General features: G+C 45.1%; 1 protein-coding gene across 1 annotated transcript; it reads right to left on the reverse strand.

The window, feature by feature from the left end:
• Positions 1–596: 596 nt before the first annotated feature.
• On the reverse strand, positions 597–22,011 carry LOC136627085 (glyoxylate reductase/hydroxypyruvate reductase-like). Its single transcript, XM_066602031.1, has 9 exons — positions 21,830–22,011; positions 13,769–13,899; positions 11,095–11,167; positions 10,065–10,181; positions 9,279–9,367; positions 5,461–5,565; positions 4,069–4,204; positions 3,145–3,275; positions 597–824 (listed from the first exon to the last, which is right to left on the reverse strand). Exons 1-9 carry the CDS (start codon positions 21,994–21,996, stop codon positions 700–702), a joined length of 1,074 nt encoding a protein of 357 aa, XP_066458128.1. The 5' UTR covers positions 21,997–22,011; the 3' UTR covers positions 597–699.
• Between the last annotated feature and the right edge of the window lie 596 nt (positions 22,012–22,607).

Raw genomic sequence — 22,607 nt, forward strand, 5'->3', positions numbered from 1 at the left:
ACAAAAATCACGTGCGTAAAAAATTCACAGCGATTAGAATCAATGGTTTCCTATGGGACCGGTCAGATGTTTTTCACGCGTTTAAAATGCCTTCATCTGAACGTCCCCATAGGAAACCATTGGTTCTAATAGCCGCCAGTTTTTTACACATGTGATTTTTGCGCACGTGGGTTCCCGTTTGAATGAGCCGTCAGTAAGGTGTCACAAGCGCGTGAGCACATTTATGCGATTGTGAGCAATCATATTTGCAGGCGCAGCTCTCACAGACGTCAATGGGACCCCAGCCTGCAATTACCACTGCCGGCCACTAGACGGTCGGAGCAGCGGCTTCCACTCCGACCTCAGTGTTTGCTGGTAGCTGAAGCCGGCAGAACTCCTTTATATAAAGAAACCGTGATCAAACACGCTGTAAGGTAAAACAATACGACCGATCTACAGACCGCCGCGATGTCCGGGGAGCAGATGGGAGACTTTCCTCTAGTTTTCAGTTTATTCTGCTTAGTAAAAAATCAGGCAGCATTTCAACATTTATTTTTGCCTAATTACTATTAATAGAAATACAATCTATAATTAGCATATATGGACATATAATCTATAATTAGTATACATGGATATAGAGTATGTAGCTAAAACAGTCATTAAATCTCATTACTGCATATATGGCCACGTGGATCCAGACGTTCCTTCTTGGAGACCCCATTACTTTAGTGGGACTTCTTTGGGCATTGATTCACCTTTCAGTCCGGCTAACAAGTTATTGGCTGCAAGAGCCGCCATGGCATTCCGTGTTTCCACAGTGGCGCTGGCAATGTGAGGAAGAATGACTGGAAGAGAAGGAGAACGGAGCCTTCGTTACAGCAGATATATATAATAAAGGCCCGGAGTGATGTATCCTGTTGTGGTGGTTGTATTTCTGTTGGCATCTTTGTCTAGAGTGAAGCTAATCACTTAGGGCTCGTTCACACGGCCGTATTTGCGTTGCGTATTACGAGCGTAAAATCTGCATGCGTAATACACAGTGAATAGAACACGTTGATTTTAATGGGTCAATTCACATGAGCGGATTTCATGATGCGGTGTGATCACGTGAAAAAACATGTTCTATCTTGTGCGCAGTGCAACAACCCAATGAAATTAATGGCCTCTTGCAGTGCTTGCATAAATGGGCGCAACATACACAGAAAACCGGCCCATATACGCACAAAATCAATGTGATCTTGTGTATATTTACTTGTGTGTGCACGCACGCGATGTGTTTGTCTTATATAAATATACACCAGAACGGGCAAAATACACCAGCAGATGCGCATTTCAGACGTGCAAACACACAGCGTATTTGTGCGGCAAAAATGAGCTTACGCCTATGTGAGCCCGGCCTTATACATTAGTTAGGCAAGAACATATTAGGCGTTAGGGCTCATTCACACGGCTGTAAGTGCACTTCGGTAGCACAAATGCACCGCGCGTATTTCACCCGCTCCAGCCTGTATGCGTGTACACAAAAGAATACGCACAAAATCACATTTATTTTATGCGTATATGTGCAGCGAATACGCAGATTTTCTGCATATTGTGTGTATTTACACAAGCCCATTGATTTTAATGGGTTCTTGCAGTTGCGCCCAAGATAGAACATGTCAAATATGTTTTTACGCAATTTCACATTACATGAAAAAATACACTCATGTGAACGAACCCACTGAAATCAACGGGTTCTATCCATTGGTCCTATTGACGAGCCCTCAAAGGGGTTTTCCAACCACTGATACTGACGGCACATTGATTAGGCAAGGGGTCCCCAACTCCAGTCCTCAGGGACCCCCAACAGGTCATGTTTTCAGGATATCCTATAGTAAGAACACCTGTGGCAATGTCTGAGGCACTGACAATAATTACATCACCTGTGCAATACTGAGGAAATCCTGAAAACACGAGCTGTTGGGGTCCTGAGGACTGGAGTTGGGGAACACTGGATTAGGCATTGAGCTGGTTTGTTCTAGGAATCAATGGGAATCTGAATGGCCGGACATCTGATTGATATCAATGTTTATGATGTGAAGCTATCACAATGGTCGAACTGATCTCTCATACTTAATGCTGTGTGTGTGAACAGGTCCTTACCGCCTCAGGGCCTCGAATATAACAGTATATGAAGAGCAAAAACTGCACCACAGTGCTGCCATGACTGATTGCCTATCAAACCATGCTTGTGGTGTGGCTTTATAGACCAGTGTTCCCCAACTCCAGTCCTCAGGGACCGCCAACAGGTCATGTTTTCAGGATTTCCTCAGTGTTGCACAGGTGATGTAATTATTGTCAGTGCCTCAGACATTGCCACAGGTGTTCTTACTATAGGATATCCTGAAAACATGACCTGTTGGTGGTCCCTGAGGACTGGAGTTGGGGACCCCTGTTATAGACCACCTGTAAGAAAGCGGTATAATGCAATACTGTGGTATTGCATTATACTCTATGGGCCATCAAACCATCACAAGTTCATGTCACCCATGGAGACTAAAAAGAGTGTAAAAATGAGTTAAAAAACATTTTAATATAATTATTAGAAAAGATAAAAGGTAGTAAAAGATTTAAAAACACCTTCTTTCCCATATTTATCATAAAAGAAACAAAACAAACATATTTGGCATCACTGTCCGAAAAAGTCCAATCTATGAAAGTAACACATTATTTATCCCATACGGTGAACATTGTCAGAAAAAAAAACACAAAACCTCAAAGAGAGGGAGAGATTACTTAGATGGAAGCGTATATCGGCCGGGCGTGAAAATGCCGTCCGATATACGCTCGTGGGAATAAGCCCTTAGTATCCTAATAGCAGGAATGCATCTGTGAAGTGGGGCTTTGGCTGAACTGATGCTAGTGAGTGGAATAGGAAAAAATGTGTGTTATAAATAGTTGTGCAAATTCTAGTAAACCAAGAATTTTCCTACCGAACTGACACCATACAGGGAATACAAATACAACCCCATGTTCTCCGAGGCCTTATTGTGGGTATCTAGTCAAGATATATGTTATATTCTGAATAAGAGTGAATACGGATTTCTGACTTATTTCATTGCAGAATGCGGTTAAAAAAATGCACTAAAAGTGAAGTACTCTAAAACCTGGTGAGAGAAGACGTACCGCAGTTTTTGAGTTTGAAGAGAGGATGATCTGTAGGAAGCGGCTCCGGGACGGTTACATCAAGACCGGCAGCTGCAATCTGATTAGACGCCAAGGCCTGGTACAGATCCTCTTGGTTGACCACAGCGCCCCTGTGTGGTGAAGACATTTTATGGCTCATTTAAGATAATAAATACAGATTTGCAAGCAACAAAGGTTTTTTTCACACATCAGTTTGCAGTGTCTGGCGGAGGTATACAGTACGTCGGGGGGATTCTCCAATATACCCCTCCGAAAGATACCAGTGTATAGTTATAAAGTCGCATCCAATGCCCATAGCCTCCCCTTGTTAAAAAAGGTATAGAGTGCACTATGTTGTTATACTGCATACCTCTATATGGATTAGTGCGGACTGCTGCGCTATTCCATACAGCAAAAAAAGCTTCAGCCCCAATTCTAAAAAAGTTGGGATGCTGTGTGAATAAATGTTGAGAAAAAAAGAATGCAATGATTTGGAAATCTCATATAAGCATATTTTATTCACTATAGAACATATCGGAAAGGGGGAAGAGAGACATTTCTCCATTAAAAAAAATTAACTCATTTAGAAATTGATGGGAGCGACACATCTCACAAAAGTTGGGACAGGGTTAATAAAATGCAGGAAAAATAAGTAATACTGATGAAAAACAGCTGTAGGTTCAATTTTCTACTAAATCACATGGTTGTACATGAAAAGAGCATGTGAGAGAGGCAGAGTCTCTCAGAAGCAAAGATGGTCAGGAGGTTCACCTGGGAAAAACTGGGTCTAAAAATTGTGGAACAATTTCAGAAAAATACAGCATTTTTTGTAGTGAGAGAAAAAAGTCTAGGTGTAGCCCTGGCATAATGCAGGGAACTATGTACTATGTCTACCACTGACTACCACTGTACATAGTAGCTCACCTGCTTGTATTTATGAAGATAGCACTGCTTTTCATGTTGGAGAAGAGCTGTTTGTTGCAGATCCCAAGTGTTTCAGGTGTTAACGCACAGCACACAAGGAGGAAATCAGATTTCTTAGCCAGTTCAAGCAAGGAAACTGTAAAGGTAACAGTAAATTCAGTGGTTACAAATATGCAGCATTGTGAAATGTATAACATAGTATCTGGCAATCAAAATAATCCCTGGATCACCCACCCTTCTAAAGTAATCAGTGATATAACATGTAATATTGTAACACTCAAGAAAGGCGTCCTGCCCCTATTGTACTCTTTTATCGTGTTCACCATCGCCACATCCTCAGGCAGAGAGTTCCACAGTCTCACTGCTCTTACAGTAAAGAACCCCCTTCTATGTTGGTGTAGAAACCTTCTTTCCTGTAGATGTTGAGGCCACCCCTTTGTTACAGTCCTGGGTATAAATAGATGATGGGAGGGATCTCTGTATTGTCCCCTGATATAGTTATACATAGTTATCAGGTTTTGATAACCTCTCTGGGTATTGTAGTCCACCCATTCCATTTATTACTTTAGTTGCCCTACTTGAACCCATTCAAACATTTTGTAATGCTAAATGATTTCTGATCTTGAAACCAATGTAATGTTAGACAAGAGGAACCTAAATAATCAGTTAGCACACGCCCATTAAACCAATATAGAAAGTACTTGTGTCTTAGTTGTTCCACCTTTTATAGGATCAGTTGTGATAAAACTCTTCTTCTAATTTCAGATCACTCTTCATGAATCTTAGGCTTCTTTCCCACAAGCATATATCGGCTGGCATTTTCACGGCCGGCGGATATACGCTTCCATCTGGGGCGTAGAAGCTCGTGAACGGGCGCACAAATCTACCATTTGTGCGCCCATTCACACGGCATGGGTCCTGGCGCATATACGCCAAGGTCACCATGCCATCGCCCCTTTCCCCTCCCTCCCTCCCTCTCGCAAGCTCACCTCTGCTCTCCTACTTGTTCTTTGCAATGAGAGGACGCTGGACGGGGCGGATTATCGTTCATCATTTAAGCTGCATAAAATCCTGAACGGTGAGCATTTAGTATAAATAGCGGACGTTCAGTACTGAAAAGCCGCTGTGTTGAGTGAATGAAGACAGGCGGAGAGCGATAGGAGAGAAATCTCCTCCAGCCGCCCCGCTGTAATCCAATTATACTTGCTCCTGGGCAGTAGCACGGGAGCAAGGACACACAGGGACGAGTGTCGGGCATCATTTGCCCAACATTCGTCCCATGTAAATGGGCCTTTATGCCGGTGTGAGAACAGCCTCACCTGAACTGACCCTAACGCCGGTGTGAGAGCAGCCTGACCTGAACTGACCCTAATGCGGTGAGAGAGCTCTTACCGTATTCAGCTGAGATCTTCTGCGCTAACTCATGTCTGGGTGCCACATCGTTGTATAGGAATTTACTGACCCCAAATGGTTTCAGGCGGTTCACAATGGCTTCACCTACAAGAAAACAATGTTACCCGTTTAATTAATCTAATGTTACTTCTTTTTTAAAGATTCAAAATAATTTCCAACAAACACAAAAGCAGGACTTACACCAACAACTGACATCTTTCAGGAACTAGTGCCAGGTAGATGTTGATTACGGTGTGCAAACATTTTTTGGGGGGTACTTAGGTGCCACTTCAAGTATTAATAGAGTCTAAGTGTACTTGTTAAAAGGGTTTGCCAGGCAGCTCCAACTTTCAGTGCTGGGCTAGACCGGGGTTGGAGCGGAAGTCACTGAAATTAATGGGACCCCAGCCTGAAATTACAATTGCAGCTCCCATTGATTTTAATGAGGTATATTGGGTATTGTCGAAGGGCTTGATGGGCATCCTCTTTTGAGTATTTAGAGAGTATTTTACAGGAGCAGAAGCTGACTGCTGCATGTTATATGCATCCCCCCCCCCCCCCACCTCCCCTGACAGTAAGAGATTTTGTCACATACAAAAGAGATTATATCCTTCAAAGGGGGAACATATCAAAAAAGGGGCTGTTTGACTGGACGCACAAATATGAACCCCATTCTTTTGAATAGGGTCATACACATGAGCGATGTTTTCCTGCATGGCACAGCAATGCGATGCATGTTCTATCTTGCTGCCGGCAGCAGCATCCCACCATCTGTAAAAAGCATGCGATGCGAGGTCTGCCATTGAAAACAATGGGAGAAACTCTGCGATCCTCTTCTTCCCCAAAGTGATGAGAGGCTGCTTTAACATGAGATCACCTTGCATCCTCTGGGAATTCACATGGTGGGGAGTGTGATACGGGGGCAGGTTGCACGGTCCAATATCGCGCTTGCCCGTGTGAAGTTAGACTAAGTTTGAGGAGATTTGGGGAAGATGGTGTGATATATAATGGATAGTTCACATGGAGTGCTGTTGCGTTGAGTTATCGTTGACAAGCTGATGGGATTAGGAGGAGGTGAGGGAGAGAGGTGAGAAGGTGGAGAAGAGGTAGGGTTTTTCCCTTTTTTGTGTGTTTTTATAAATACATATATATTTTCTTGTTGGAGATGGGGGAGATTATGATTTGCTTAAATATATTGATGAATGATTGTGTTGTTTGGGTGGAGTAATAATAGGTTCTATGTATATTATAGGGTAATTGTATTCAACAATACAACTTCAGTATAAAATATCTGGTTTTAAAAAAAGAGAGCATTTCCATGAAGGTGGGTGTGGTGGAATTAAGGTGCATCAGGGCACCACCCTGGCACATTTTCAGCAGTCAGGGCACTCTATCCCCTCTCTATTCTATGCGGCGCTCCCCCACCTCCTCCATAGCCTTCCTGCTGTCGGAGCCCCCCAGATTCCAGTTCCCAGCGGCCTGGTTAGGTGTGGCGTCGCTGGTCAGGTGATGCTGGTCATGTGAGGTCACTACAGGATGCTGAGAACCAGAAGCCAGGGAGTGCTGACAGCGGGAAGCCTTCGGAGGAAGTGAGGAAGAGCGCCGCATAGTATGAAATCAGCTGCGGGTATGCGGCTGATTGCCAGTCAAAATCCGCACCAATGGTACTCCATGTCCTTTTTATAACGATGGAGTTAAAGCCATACGTCGTGATAAGCCCCGCCCCCTGACGTATTGGCACGTTGCGATAAAGAAGTGGGTTTTGGGTTGCAGTTTTGGCACTCGGTCTCTAAAAGGTTCGCCATCACTGCTCTAGAGTAACCTTATACACATTTTATATTATAGAACGTACTTCTGGCCAGTATGTATTCAGCTTTGGGGATCTCCATAACATATGTATTAGCCCTGCTGTTTGAGTCTTATATTGCACACAAAGGGGATTGCCGCTCACGCCAATCAAAATACTAATGATGACCTGTCCATCCGTGTGTGAGTGAGTAATGAGTGGGTTTGTGAGTGAGTGACATGCTCCGCTCCTGATCACATGACAGTGACATCATCACAGATCATGTACGCAAACGTCTGCTGTCTGGCTAGGTGTTCGTAAGTATTCCATAGCAATTGAAGCTGCAGGGGTTTGTAGTCCGCCCGTAATCTGTACAAAGATGCAGGACCTTTGGTGACGTCACCATCATGTGATAAGGGGCGGAGCATGTAACTCCCTCACTAGGGATGAAAGAACTTTAATGACATCACCGTCATGTGATCAGGGGTGGAGTATTCAAGTCATTCATTCGGGATGAGCGTCACCGTTATGTGATCAGGGGCGGAGCATGATGGTGACGTCATCACAGGTCCTTCATCACCAGTGCTGTGCTGCTTCTGATCCCTGCTGTATGGGATGAACAATGTATATAGCAGAGCTGTGAGTGTGACGTGCATGGAGCACAGCATTGCACCACCAGAAACACTAGTACTATAATTTCCTAATAATTACTAGTATTATAAAGAAAAGCCGGCATGCGGTATATTCTGTGCAACATGTATAACTGCGACAATCTATGTGCCTCACTTGGTGGCAATTTGGGTGTCATTTTTAGGATCTCTTGCTATTGCGAGCCTTCAACAGGGCCTATGTCTCCTTATAATATGGCACTTTTAAATGTGGCCCTCTGTGCCCTGTATGTGTTTTTATTTTTAAAGTGTTTGCACAGTACTGCCTGCATGGAGCATCAGTGGCTGGGTACTAAGAGGCCAGATGGTCACCTGCAAGTGCCAGGCACATCCCCCTCTTCTCCGCACCTCTCAGTTCCTCTAGTTGGCGATGCTCAATTGTCAAACAGCTAAAGGGGTTGTCTGGCTATAGACTATTGATGGCCTATCCTTAAAGCCATCAATAGTAGATTGGAAGGTGTCCGTCATTCAGGATCCCCTCTGATCAGCTGTTTGCTGGGTCTGTGTTTTCATGCACTGAGCTGATTTTTGCAGGATATAGATAGCTCAGTTCCCACTGCAGTGGCATGGCTTGGTATTACAGACAAAGCTCCCATTCAGTTCAATGGTAACACTGCCTGCAATACTAAACCTGACCACTGTAGTGGGAACAGAGCTGTCTGTTTCTGGCAAAAATCAGCTCAGTGCATGAGCACACCGGCCCAGCAGACAGCTCATCAGACAAGGTCCTAAACGGGGGAATATTGCAGATCTATTACTGGTGGTCTATACTAAAGTGAAGTCATTAGTTGTTACAACTGGACAACTGCTTATGCATGTTGGGGGGGAAATGATCGATAAGAAGCTGCCATGAGGAGAATCTGAACTTCCTGGTATCAGTATTCCCCCATATATACCCCTTTTTGTGTCCGTCCTGTCTTCCCCAAACTTCTTGCTGAGATCGCTTTCTTTTAGGGACCCTTCTTCTACAATATCCATGGTTTGCACCAGAGTGAAACTTTACACCTCGCAACTTATTACCTATCAGGATTTATTGATTCTTTTAACATTGGTCCCTGTCGTTGTGTCATCATGACCAAACTGTTCATACAGAGGGGTAACTTGAAGCTCCTGGGCTCCGATGCAAAATCTGTAACGGGGCCCCAACTATAATGCTTTATTCAGAGTACTGGGCTCCCTATATGGAGAAGAGAGGCTTTATGGGCCCCTAAGGCTCCTGGGCCCGGGTGCAACCGCATCCCCTGCATCCTCTATAGTTACACCAGTGATTTATATATTTTTGTATGTTTCGCTTAAAAGAACATAAATAAAATGTATGTAAACTATAATATACAGTATTTTGCTTTCCTCCTCACATTACTCACCTATTCGTCCCAAGCCAAGGATTCCAACAGTACTAGCAGAGAGTCCAGACCCGCACATCCATAGGGGTTTCCACGTGCCCCATCCCCCACTAAGTATGATATGAAATACAAGTTAGTAACATCTAAAACACTTTAAACTGATAACAGTTTAAAGTGGTAACAAAGTATCTCTAATGTATTTAAAGTCAGCAAATTAGAAATGTGTTTTTTTTACCAAATCCAGTAACTTCATTTCCATTTCCAGTTGTCATCACATTGCAATGAGGTGTTGCCTGGTGCTACAAGACCTCGACAGCCAACCGCAGGCCAAAGTGGGGGTGAACTCTTCACAATGACATCAGTATGGCAGCAGCACTCGGTCCGGGACAACACATGTATGCATAGCAATGACAACAGGTAATGGTGGGGCCTAAATAAGGCACTGTATCGTATGCTGCTCCATGCCATTGGGGCCATTGATTTCGATGAAGGACTAGAGGGAATGATCTGGGACAGGCTGCTAACAGTCAAATTAGTTTATTGTATGATAATGAAATAGTTGCCTATATAGAACATCACAGTGATTGTTTTTAACCCCTTAAGGACGCGGCCCATTTTTTTTTCATTTTTGTTTTTTTTCCTCCCCACTTAATTAATATATTAATTACTTTGGTACACAGTATGCTTCTAAAATTCCGCAGTGAATGGAGGTAAAACTGGCGATATGTGACCTGTTCAACGACACTAGGCTGATCGTAGTGGCATCAACTACAGTGGCTGCCCTGTATATGAGCTGGCTTATTTTACCTCCTTGCTTCATCCACCGCCTCAATCAGTCTTCGAGATGCTGCTAGCAATAGCGCCACCGTAAGCTCAGCCACAGCCTCTGTGAGAACATCAGGCGTAAATCCCACTCGGACACCACTGGGAGGTAAAATAGTCAAAATTAAACAAAACAGAAAACACAGAACTTTATCTTTTAATACTAATTTCTAATACATCAGGGGTGTCAAACTCCTTTTCATCGTGGGCCACATCAGCCTCATGTTTGCCCTTAAAGGGACGGTTGTAATTGTAAGACTGTATAGTAATAGTGTCCTCAATAGAGGTCCCAGTAGTAACAGTGTCCCTCATAGTGGTTCCAGTAGTAATAGTGCTCCCATAGTGGTTCCAGTAGTAATAGTGCTCCCATAGTGGTTCCAGTAGTAATAGTGCCCCCATAGTGGTTCCAGTAATAATAGTGCCCCCATAGTGGTTCCAGTAGTAATAGTGCTCCCATAGTGGTTCCAGTAGTAATAGTGCCCCCATAGTGGTTCCAGTAGTAATAGTGCCCCCATAGTGGTCCCAGTAGTAATAGTGCCCCCATAGTGGTCCCAGTAGTAACAGTGTCCCCCATAGTGGCCGCAGTAGTAAAAGTGCCCCCATAGAGGTCCCAGTAGTAACAGTGTCCCCCATAGTGGTCCTAGTAGTAATAGTGCCCCATAGAGTTCAACAGTAGTAATGGTGTCCCCATAGTGGTCCCAGTAGTAGCAGTGACCCCCATACTGGCCACAGTAAGTAATGGTGTCCCCATAGTGGTCCCAGTAGTAGCAGTGACCCCCATACTGGCCACAGTAAGTAATGGTGCTCCCACAGAGGTCCCAGTAGTGATAGTGTCCCCCATAGTGCTCCCAGTAGTAACAGGGACACCCATAGTGGCCCCAGTAGTACTACTTTATTACATTAGGCAATCACTGTAGCTTGGAACATGTTGGGTCTAATGTAAGGGAAACAGTGTTCATGTCGACCATAGGGTAGCATCCACACAGTGCACTATTTCCACATATTAAAAAGTTACCGTTTTTTCATTTCTTCCAATGACAAATGGTCGTACCCCACAGACATGGTGCTGACAACTTTCAAGCTTGGGCCTGCAGAAGTAAATCATTGATTTGTCAGTTTTTATGGATAAGTTGTGATTTAGTGAATTGTCACCATCATTTGCAAATGACTGTAAAGAACAGGCGAGCAGCTACTGTACATAATGGCGGACCCAATAGCAGACTTCTTGAAGAAAGGTTTTTTACATTTAGTTTTCAATGACAAGCATAGCCCATAACCCCAGGACTGAACGTCTCACTAGTAATGCATTCCACTGTTGCAGGTCTTCAACCCGATAAGGGCTAAGTGGCATAAATTTACAGCGCTTGTTCTGGGGCTTTAATCCTAGCTGATAGTAAGAACGGCAGGTCGGTCCTTCTCTGTTAGTCACAGCCGAGGACCTGGAGCAGAAGGTAGAAATAGTCGCTGAATATTGCCACGATTTGCGAGGTTTTGTAGCCCGTGTTTACCTATGAAGACTTGCTTTCTGTTGCATCACAAACACCTTTTTCATGCAGTGCGACGCAGCTTTTACGGTAGGAAGTCCTACTGTTTGTCCGTAAAATAAGCCCTAGCTGCATTAAAAAAATAATTAAATACATCACCCAACAGCCGCTGTCTCCTCTTCAGCTCCAGCAGACTTGTTTGTAGTTTCCTTGCAAGCGCTTCCAATTTTTGAGATTCAAAATCCCCGCCTCCAGGAAGCACTGGCTCTGATTGGTTCTCGAGCGCTGTGGCCTATTCAATCACTGCAGCGCTTGATAAACCAATCACAAGCCATTGCGTTGAATGCTTCACCGAGTGCTGACTCTGATTGGCTGAGCCGTGGCGCTCGAGAACCAATCACAGCCAGAGCTTCCTCCAAACCAGGAAGCGCTTGCTAAAAACCACAAGCAAGTCTGCCGGAGCTGAAGAAGAGACGTGTGGCGGACCATATTTTAATGCAGCTAGAGCTTAGTTTTGGGGTAGGGCTTCTATTTTGAGCCACCACCCCCCTTGCCACATTTTACTACAAACATACTAAAAACACGCATGGTTTCAGCAATGCACTTTTTGGTGCGTTTTTATATTGCAACTGAACTGCCCGGTGTGAATGGAGCCTTAGGCCTCCTCCACATGGATGATTTTCTGCAGCAAAGTCACATGTGTCAAAAAATCGTGTCTAATAGAACTAATAGTTTCCTATGGAAACCTTCAGATAAACAATTTGTAGCCGCGTCAAAAATTCACACCAAAAAAGATCAGCGGCGGAATTCAGCAATGGAATTCCCTGCTGCGTGAAAAAATAGGTCTTGACTTATCTTGCTGCAGAAAATTGCAGAAGCCTCCATAGACTCCTATAGGAACCTATGTGAGATGGCCGGCAAAGAGTGATTAATTCCCCAGCAGAAGCGAGACCGCAAGTTACAGGCATGAAAAGTCAGCAACAGCAATTAATTTTTCTTTTTAGGGTAGGATTACATCTAACGGGAATGCTGCATATTGTCCGCAGCAGAAAGTCTGTGGGGAAATCCACATCAAAAAGCGCTTCAAAATCTGCACCGCTGGATAGAAGGGATGACGCCTGCTGTGGATCCGCACCAAAATCTGCGTCCAAACCATTTGATGCAAAAATAATGCGCCTCCCTCCTCAGTGGATTCTCAGGTGTGGAAAACATATAGCATTTCTGCTACACGTAAATCTACCCTTAATAGTTTTTTCTTTTTAATCATGCTACATTTAAAAAAATGATATAAATTTGGTATCACAGCAATCATATGAGCCTACAGAGTAAAGATGATGTCATTATTAGGGCTTATTCAGACGACCGTATATCGGCTGGGTTTTCACGCCCGGCCGATATACGGCATCCCTCTCTGCAGGGGGGGGAGGCTGGAAGCGTTGGGAGCAGTGCCCTGAGCTCCCGCCCCCTCTCTGCCTCCTCTCCGCCCCTCAGCACTATTTGCAATGGGAGGGGTAGGACGGGGGCGGAGTTAAGTTTCCGGACATGAAAACCCAGCCCGCTATACAGTCGTCTGAATGCGCCCTTACTGTGTTGTGAAAGTCATAAAAGAAACAACTCACCAGAAATTGCGCTGCTGCATTTTATATTGCATATTCTATTACTCCCCACTTAGAAATCTTTTTAAGTTTTCCGGTACGTTATATACTAGGTTAAATGGCACCATTGAAAAAGACAACTCGTCCTACAAAAAAAACAACCCTCATGTTGCCATGTAACCAGGAAAATAAAAGAGGTATGATTTTTTGAAAAATAAGAAAATGCAAAAGTACTGCAGCAGGAAAGGGTTGATATAGATGACTTAAAGAGGGTTTCCAGGCAGCATCGGCTGTCAGTGATGGGTACATCATTGTCAAAGCAGAAGCCACTGCTCTGACCCCTGTGTAGTGGCCAGCGCTCGTAATTGCAGACACAGCTCTCATTGCAATCAATGGGACCCCAGCCAATCACTAGTGCAGCTCTCATTGATTTCAATGAGAGCTGTGGCTGCATTTATGAGCTCCGGCCACCACACAGGGGTTTGAGCAGCAGCTTTCACTACAACCCAGGTGTATTCTGGCATTGGCAGCCGGCGCTGCCTGGCAGACCCCTTTAAATATGGTGATAGGCTTCAATACCTCTCTACTAAGCAAACACTGTAAGTCCTACCTGCAGCATCCAGCAGCTCCTTGTCAATCTTCTCGGTCAAGAGACAGTACAATCCTTGAATTCCAACAACCTTCTTGAGAAGTTCGGAGCGTGGCACAGGTTCATCGGAGTCCCACTGCTCTATATCACAACTGTCAGGAAAACAGAACAGCACTGATATATATAATGTATGTATATATGAGTATATATGAGACAGTCAAGCAGAAATCCCTTCTAAATAGAACAGATCATACCAGATAATATAATTGTCTGTATGGAAACTGGTGCAGACAAAAATTGGATCAGTTCTGCCTGGTTAGAGATGAGATCTCATGTAGCACCGACTATCACAACACCCCCGGCCCCTGTGTATCTGTACAGTCTTGTGTTCAGGAACCATGGGGGTTCTGGGGATTACAGGTACGTGTGCTTGCGTGTGCATGACCATAGCATTTTTTGCGGAATGAACATTGTTAATTGTGCTCATTGGTGTACATAGGTGTATTTTACTGTACTTTTTAAGCGCGCAAGTTGTACACAATTGCATGTGCAAAAAATACACACCCTTGCTACCAGTCCTAATGATTCTAATGAGTTCAAGACATGTTCTTTTTCACGCATCTCCTAGCATATTGCATGTGCATCTGTGCATCCCCATTGACTTGTATGAGGACAATTGGTGTGCAAATGCGCAGGAAAATAGAGCGTGTTACTTTTTTGCGCTATCAAAATGTGAACGTACCCACTGAAATCGATGGGTTCTACTCTCTGCACATCGCACGCGCAAATACGCCCGTGTGAAGGGGGCCTTACAGTTCTGCACATAACTTTATATTTAGTGCCAGTGATGGGAAAGGTTTGGAGAAGGTATTCCTGATCTCACAGGATGATTCTTGGCACTTATTATACGACTCGGGACTCTTTCACACGGGAAGCTACGCACGCAAAAATCACGCACTTAAAAAATATGCGGCTATTAGAACCAATAGTTTCCTATGGGAACATTCAGATTCCTTCACCTCAGCGCTCCCATGGGAAACAATTGGTTCTAATAGCTGTGTGTGAAAGAGCCCTTATGCATAGAGCCATAGTACGACCGGCACACAGAGCCTAAGTATCCAGAGTGTAAACTTAGAATCAATAACCGTGCTTTGGCCCTAATACCATTCCTGTGGGTAGACCTGCGCCCTCGTCTCAGCAACATATTAACAAAACTTTGCCTAACTTTGGACTTTGCACATTGCAGCCACTCATCTCAAAGTGCAGGAGAAATGCAAGTGCAGAAGACCCAATACCAACCTCCTGTCTGAAGGGTATATTCACCCGTCCATCAGCTATGAGAACAGAACTCATCCAAGTTAATAACGCACTGATTTCAATGTGTTCATTCGCATGAGCGATTGTTCTCTCGCGGCGATGCTGTAAGATTGAAAAATCGCCTCTTGTCCTATTTTTGGGCGATTCCTCGTAAGGAAACTCCAATTATTTCCTATGGCATCTTTAAAAGAAAAGTTGCATCACACTCACTTGCCGTGCGATTTCTATGTGAGTACCAGGTGATTTTTACCATTGAAATCTACTGGATTTTTTTTTACGCTAGTAAAAATTACAAGCACATAGATGCAATGCGTTTTTAACCCTTTAAGGACCAAGGTGTCCCAGTCCAAAAGAGCTAGACACGTTTTAGGGATTTTAGCCATGTGGTGGTTTTACTGCCCTGTTTTTTTCTTCAGCTACCAAAATTATTTTTGCTGCGTTTTTTTCTGTGGTCATATAAGGCAATTTTTAAAAAAATATTTTTTTCACTGTATTTTTTGCATTTTTTTAGTTTTATTAGGGGTAAAAAGCTAAAAAAATACTTTTTAAATTCATAGTTGTTTATTTTAAAAATTTTTATATTTACACTAAAGTTAGGTACAGAAATGGGTTCCTGATTTTTCTTTTGATAAATACGTTTTGATATGTAATTTTTATTATCTCAGATTACAGGGCGTATATGGCGACGGTTTAGATTCTTTTTTTATATATATTTTTTACATTTTATTCTGTAATTTTTTTAAACTTATAAAAATAAGTATTTTTTTTAACATCTTTATCCCCCATAGGGCTTATTTACATGAGCGTATATCGGCCAGGGTTTTCACGGCCGGCCTCTATACGCTTCCATCTGAGCAGTCCCACCCTTCCCTCCCTCTCACTGGCTCTCTGCCCCTCTCCTCCCCTTAGAGCGGTTTGAATCGGAGTGGGTAGGATGGGGGCGGAGCTAAGCTCCTGCCACTTGTCCATAGCCAGCAATGGGAGTGGGCGAGACAGAGCACAGCTTAGCTCCGCCCCCTCCCCTCCCCCTCCCATTGCAAGCGTTGGAGTGGAGAAGAGAGGCACAGAGTCGGTGAGGGGGAGGGAAGGAGGGACAGCTCAGATGGAAGTGTATATCGACCGGCCGTGAAAACGCTGGCCGATATACGCTTGTGTAAATAAGCTCATATTGTTATATAAGACCTCTAGGATCATTTACATTGTCTTTTTTTCACACTTTTCCACTGTTGCTGGGGTATCAATAGGAGCCTCATCCATAGGAGACCCAGTTATAGGGAAACATCCCCCTGTAGTGACTGTAGACACTGGCAGAGGTGATCTGGGTCTGCTAACACCCTGCAGCTCTGCTGTGGCAGAGGGCACCTGGCAGTCACATTAATACGGCTTCTGGTTTTTGCCTTGTCCACCAGGTCCTCGGCTGTGTCTAAGGGCTCCCACACACTTGCGTTTGCGTTTTTTGTTACTGCGATTGTCAATGGGACTTTCTAATGTTAAAAACGCAACGCAATGCACCAAAAATGCAAGTTGCCCTGCGTTGCGTTTTTAACATTAGAAAGTCCCATTGACAATCTCGTTAACAAAAAACGCAAATGCAAGTGTGTGGGAGCACTAATAGCTGAGAATCCCACCCACTCCTGCTATATTGCACTGTATTTTTACCATCAGCTGGGACTAAAGCCCAGGACCAAGTGCCGCTTGATCCCTATAGGATTAAGCAAAAATGCATTGCACTTGCATCCAGAATTGGATCTTTAATAGAGATGAGCGAGCGTACTCGGAAAAGCACTACTCGCTCCAGTAATTTGCTTTATCCGAGTATCGCTGTGCTCGGGTCTGAAGATTCGGGTGCCGCTGCGGCTGACAGGTGAGTCGCAGCGGGGAGCAGGGGAGAGCGGGCGGGAGAGAGGGAGAGAAAGATCTCCCCTCCGTTCCTCCCCGCTTTCCCCTGCAGCTCCCCGCTCCGTGCCGGCACCCGAATCTTCAGGGACGAGCACAGCGATACTCGGATAAAGCAAATTACTCGAGCGAGTAGTGCGTTTCCGAGTACGCTCGCTCATCCCTAATCTTCAACAATGCAATATTGGTCTGAGTTTTTCGGACCGATATCACGTTCGCCTGTGTGAATTTAGCCTTTCAAGTGTATTCCAATGTAGTGTGGAGTTTCTTAGTTCTAGGAAAATTGCTTTTTTGGTCTGTACAGTCATCACGTTGTAGTCACGTTTATCAGTAGTGTAAGGAGGGCATGAAAAATGTAAATTTTCATCCAAATGAAGCATGCTACCACATACATTTAGCACAACTCACAGCACACTAGACATACTGTACCTCATAGTTTCGCTATTGACGCCCGACAGGTTATCAATAGATGATCATCAGGGACCTATCACTCGTTCCCTACCGATCAGCTGATTCCCAGAGCCGCTGTCACTGTGCTCAGAGCAGGAAGCAGAAAGTGCTGACCACAGTGCAGCGACCCAGGTTGGTACTGTAGCTGAGATCCCGCCTGCAGACGAGCGGAAATTCCGCAGTGGGATTTCCTGCGGAATTTCCACTGCTGGAAGCCTGCATAGGATTGCGTTAACAAACGCAATCCTATGCAGATGGCCGCGATTTGGCTGCGCGAAATATCGCGTGGCAAACACATCGCGGCATGCTCTATTTCTGTGCGGGGCTCACAGAGCCTCGCACAGAAGTGTCACTCACCCGCCGCCGGCTCCGGTCTGCGCATGCACCGGCTGCCTGGCAAGCCAGCACATCAAACACCCGGAGCCAGCGGGCACGGGTGAGTACGCGTTGGTCCCTGCAGGCGCTCTGTAGGGTCCCACGGCGAGAATCCTCGCCGCCGGATCCGACCTGCCCGTCTGCAGGCCGCCTAAAGCATAAATAAACTACTGGAATACGCCAAAAGCATATGCTCACCTTTCAACACAATTTTACTATTTATAAATAGAAAGAATCTATATAAAAAGTTGATTAACTTTGTAAATAAATTGTATCACTAAGGGCTTAGTCAGACGGGCATTTATTGCCGCGATTTGCGCATGCGTCCGGCGATTTTTTAAAACCATTGCTTTGCAATGGTATCGGACACATGAGCGCTTTTTATGCGCTCGTCCGATAAATTAGAGAACAGAAATCGCAGATCGCACGTATCTGCGATCTGCGATTCCTGTTCTCTTCTCTATATGCGCTCAAGGGGGCCGGCGGCAGCAGCGCCGACCCCATTGAGAACATACAGAAGACAAATCATTCTTCTCTGCCACAGCTGGAACAGCTGTGGCAGAGAAGAACGATGTTTGCCCATTGAATTCAATGGAGCCGGCAATACAGCCGACTCCATTGAAAGCAATGGGCTGCCGGCGTGCGCGGGATGAATTGTCGGGAAGGGGTTAAATATATAACCCCTTCCCTGCAATGCATCCTTAAATGTGAAAAAATAAAAAAAAAGGATGTACTCACCTGCTCCCGGCTGCTGGAGATCCCGGCGGCCGGCCTGCAGTGGGTGTGAAGGAGGTGTGACTCGGACTGGCCCCTGATTGGCTCAGCCTGAGCCAATCAGAGGCAGATCTCAGTCACACCCATTCATGAATTCATGAATGGGTGTGACTGAGACTTGCCTCTGATTGGCTCAGCGCTGAGCCAATCAGGGGCCAGTCTGAGTCACACCTCCTTCACACCCACTGCAGGCCGGCCGCCGGGATCTCCAGCTGCCGGGAGCAGGTGAGTACATCCTTTTTTTTAATTTTTTCACATTTAAGGATGCATTGCAGGGAAGGGGTTATATATTTAACCCCTTCCCGACAATTCATCCCACACTCGCCCGCAGCGCTTGGATTCAATGGAGCCGGCTGTATTGCCGGCTCCATTGAATGCAATGCGCTGGACAGCTCCGGCCCGTTTCTAATGAAACGCGGCTAGGAGCAGATTTTCGGGCGATTTTTGGGCGCCGGTCACGCGATTTGCGCATGCGCATCCGTCATGCGATGCGCAAATCGCGTGAAAAAACGCCCGTGTGACTAAGGCCTTAACTTGTAATGAGTACTGAGTTACAGTCTGTATTAAAACGGGAAAATGGAACAATACATCTACAGTGCCACCTATTGCAAGGCAGCATTCCTGCAAGTCAATGTCAGACTTTTTCACAAGCCTTGTAACAATGACTGGGAAATGTGAGCCAAAGCCAGAGGAGCATGCATAGCCTTAAGCTGGGTTCACACTTGCCGTATTCCCGTCGGAAATCTCGCGGTTTGGCCGCAGCAAAAAACACGAGATTTCCGCCGTGAGAACCACCGCGGTTTAAGCCGCGGCGAATTGAAGCGGCCCGGCCGCATGCTTTTCCGTTGCGGCCGGCGCTCCCATAGAGGAGTGCGCGGCCGCGACATAAATAAACAAAAAAAAGAAAGTAAACAGACATGCTGCTTCTTTTGAAGCCGCGGTTTCAACCGGATTTACCGCAGCGGATTAGCCATCAGATTTCTGAGAAATCTCATCCACATGGCTGGCTAATCCCGAGATTAGCGGCCGCGGGCGGTTTTGCCGCAGGCGGATCTGCTGCAGCAAAACCGCGGCAAATCCGCCCTGTGTGAACCCAGCCTTATAAGTCTCCTCACACCTTCTACGTCTCTCCCTAGGGAGAAATGATACCCTTTCTGATCCACATCTATAGGCCTCTCAGTAGCCAAGCCAGAAACCTGCTGCACACTGATGAGGCGCAATCACCCCAAAACAGCTGTCTGTGCATGGTTGTCTTCTATTTCTGGAGAAGACTCTGGCTTTGGCTCACAATTCCGACTCATTGTTTCAAGGCTTGTTATAAGGTCTGACATTGACTTACAGGAATGCTGCCATCCAATAGGTGGCACTACAGAGGTATTGTTCCATCTTCTCATTTGCATATTTCACAGAGGAGCATGCATGGCCTTATAAGTCTCCTCACACTTTCTAGGTGCTCTCCTTAGGCCGCCTGCAGACAGCCGGGTCGGATCCGGCAGCAAGAATTCTCGCCACGGGACCCGACCCGAGTGCCTGCAGAGAGCAGCGCGTACTCACCCGTGCCCCGCAGCTCCGGATCTTTCATGTGCCGGCTTCCGCGGTTTGCTTGCCGCGCGAGATTTCGCACGGCCAACCGTGGCCGTCTGCATAGGATTGTGTTTGTTAACGCAATCCTATGCAGGCTTCCAACGGGTGAAATCCCGCCGTGGAATTTCCGCCCATCTGCAGGTGGCCTTAGGGATAAATGATGCCCTTCCTGATCCAGGTTCCTAATAAAGTACAGAGCTGCTTTCACAATTCTTCAGATCTCAAATTTCATGTTACTCCACATAGGCTCAATGTCTACACGGAACCTGTTCTGATAGCTTTTTTCTACATCATGAAGACCTCATTTTATAACTATCCCCTTCATTATAGGATTTCCTCTGACAACAGGGAGAATTGTGAATGCAGCTCTGGGCTATAATGTAGATTGTAACTCAAGATTAGTAGAAAAAGAAGTAATGCAATATAATAGATACCCATTTATATACATTCTATATCTAACAGTCATATATCCTCTAATTTCGGCCTGGTATTTATTGTCAGGCACTTATACAGCCTGTGTGCGTCCTGACTTTTTTTAATAGTAGAAAAAGGAGATTTAATTGAAGTGGTGGCTGTTACTGTTGGCCTTAGACGATTACATGAAGACTACTGCAGTCTCCTACTGCTGCATGGTCGGAAGACAAAGTGTGGGGCAGCTGTGGCTTTAAAAGAATCTTATGTTTGCATAAGTAATTGTACTTACCAAAATTCTTATTATAAATTCATATTATGTAAAATACTACAATGACTGACAAGTAGAAACCTATACACTCATTATAGAAAACAATCCCTCCCCTAGAAGATGTCAGAATTAAATGTAACTTTCTCTGTGTGATTGTAACGTTGATATAAGTGATTACAATATCAGAGCAAAAGGAGCATTTATTGTGGAAAACTGAACGCTTGAAGGGAGGCTTTAGTATCCTGTTGTACCTCCTCTAGCTTGGATACAAGATGTGATACAGGCGAGTATGGAGGCTCTAGTACTTTGTTGTACCTCCTCTAGCTTGGATACAAGATGTGATATGGGCAGGCATAGAGGCTCTAGTACCCTGTTGTACCTCCTCTAGCTTGGATACAAGATGTGATATGGGCAGGCATGGAGGCTCTAGTACCCTGTTGTACTGCCTCTAGCTTGGATACAAGATGTGATATGGGCAGGCATAGAGGCTCTAGTACCCTGTTGTACCGCCTCTAACTTGGATACAAGATGTGATATGGGTGGACATGGAGGCTCTAGTACCCTGATGGGCCATCTCTAACTTGATTACAAGATGGGATACGGGAGGGCATGGAGGCTCTAGTACCCTGTTGTACCGCCTCTAGCTTGGATATAAGATGTGATATGGGTGGACATGGAGGCTCTAGTACCCTGATGGGCCATTTCTAACTTGATTACAAGATGGGATACGGGAGGGCATGCAGGCTCAAGTACCCTGTTGTACCGCCTCCGGCTTGGATACAAGATGCTATGCATGCGGGGGACAACCAAGGGGGGAAGCACTTTTAGGGCCTCCGGTGACAATACTGTTCATTTAATCATGCCACAACTTTAATTATTTGTATGTCTGCCTGAGGTGTAACTGCATGACAAGTTTTGCAACAAAACGACAACTGTTTTTTTTTTTTTTGTTACAAAGAGTCTATAACACTTTCCTGAATATAACATCATATACTTTTGCTCACCATCCTGACTGACGCAGAATCTTTATCCCATCTGGTGGAATCCTTCTGGTTACATAAACCTTCGGTAAGTGTTTTCCTGAAGCCTTCATTGCTTGTGACCTGCAGCAGCTGTGGAGATCTGCAGCTAACGTCCGGAGCAGAACCTTCAGATGACTGGAACTCCACATGACAAGTCCAGGACATTAACACACTTTCTGGAGGACTTTGGATCTCACTTGTGCCAGATGAGCAGGTTTGGGGACTCGAGTAAACAGTGAAGGTGGGAGGAAAGTGAATTTTGTAGCCAATGAATACTTCCCATGTGCCGGTTACACTCCTGGCCTCCTTAAGTGCTGGTAGATGATTTATTAGTCATTGTACTCAAGGCTGTTACACTTACAGTTCTTTTTATTAAATGCAGGGTATTTTGTGTGAAGTGTGTAAATATATTGGGGCTGATTTACTAACTCTGTCTAATAGTTACATAGTGCTAGCTTAGACTATATAGTGTTATAGGGACACTTACCACCTTAGGGCCCTATAAACTACATTATGGGATTCAAAGGGGGGTCTGGAGAGCTGTGATTCAAACTCACCGGCACCCCGTTCCAACGCTGTCCACCCCACAAAGTCGGTGCATGCTAACAGCTTGGCTCTTTCTACATCTGTATGTCCCATTTCATCTCTATGGGAGCTGCACACGCAGAAAGGGTCAAGCTGCTGGCGCAAGACAACTTTGTGGGGACAGAGCGCTGGAACAAGGCGCCCAGTGAGTATGCAACACAACTCTCCAAAGTCT

This window comes from Eleutherodactylus coqui, chromosome 5 (assembly GCF_035609145.1).
Source record: "Eleutherodactylus coqui strain aEleCoq1 chromosome 5, aEleCoq1.hap1, whole genome shotgun sequence".
Classification (NCBI taxonomy): domain Eukaryota; kingdom Metazoa; phylum Chordata; class Amphibia; order Anura; family Eleutherodactylidae; genus Eleutherodactylus; species Eleutherodactylus coqui.

Coding starts and splice junctions, on each gene's coding strand:
- LOC136627085 (XM_066602031.1), bottom strand. CDS start 21,996: ATGTGGAGTTCCAGTCATCTGAAGGTTCTGCTCCGGACGTTAGCTGCA. Junction 11,168..13,768: donor GGAGCTGCTGGATGCTGCAG/GTAGGACTTACA, acceptor TTACTTCTGCAG/GCCCAAGCTTGAAAGTTGTC. Junction 3,276..4,068: donor ATCTTCATAAATACAAGCAG/GTGAGCTACTAT, acceptor TTCACCACACAG/GGGCGCTGTGGTCAACCAAG.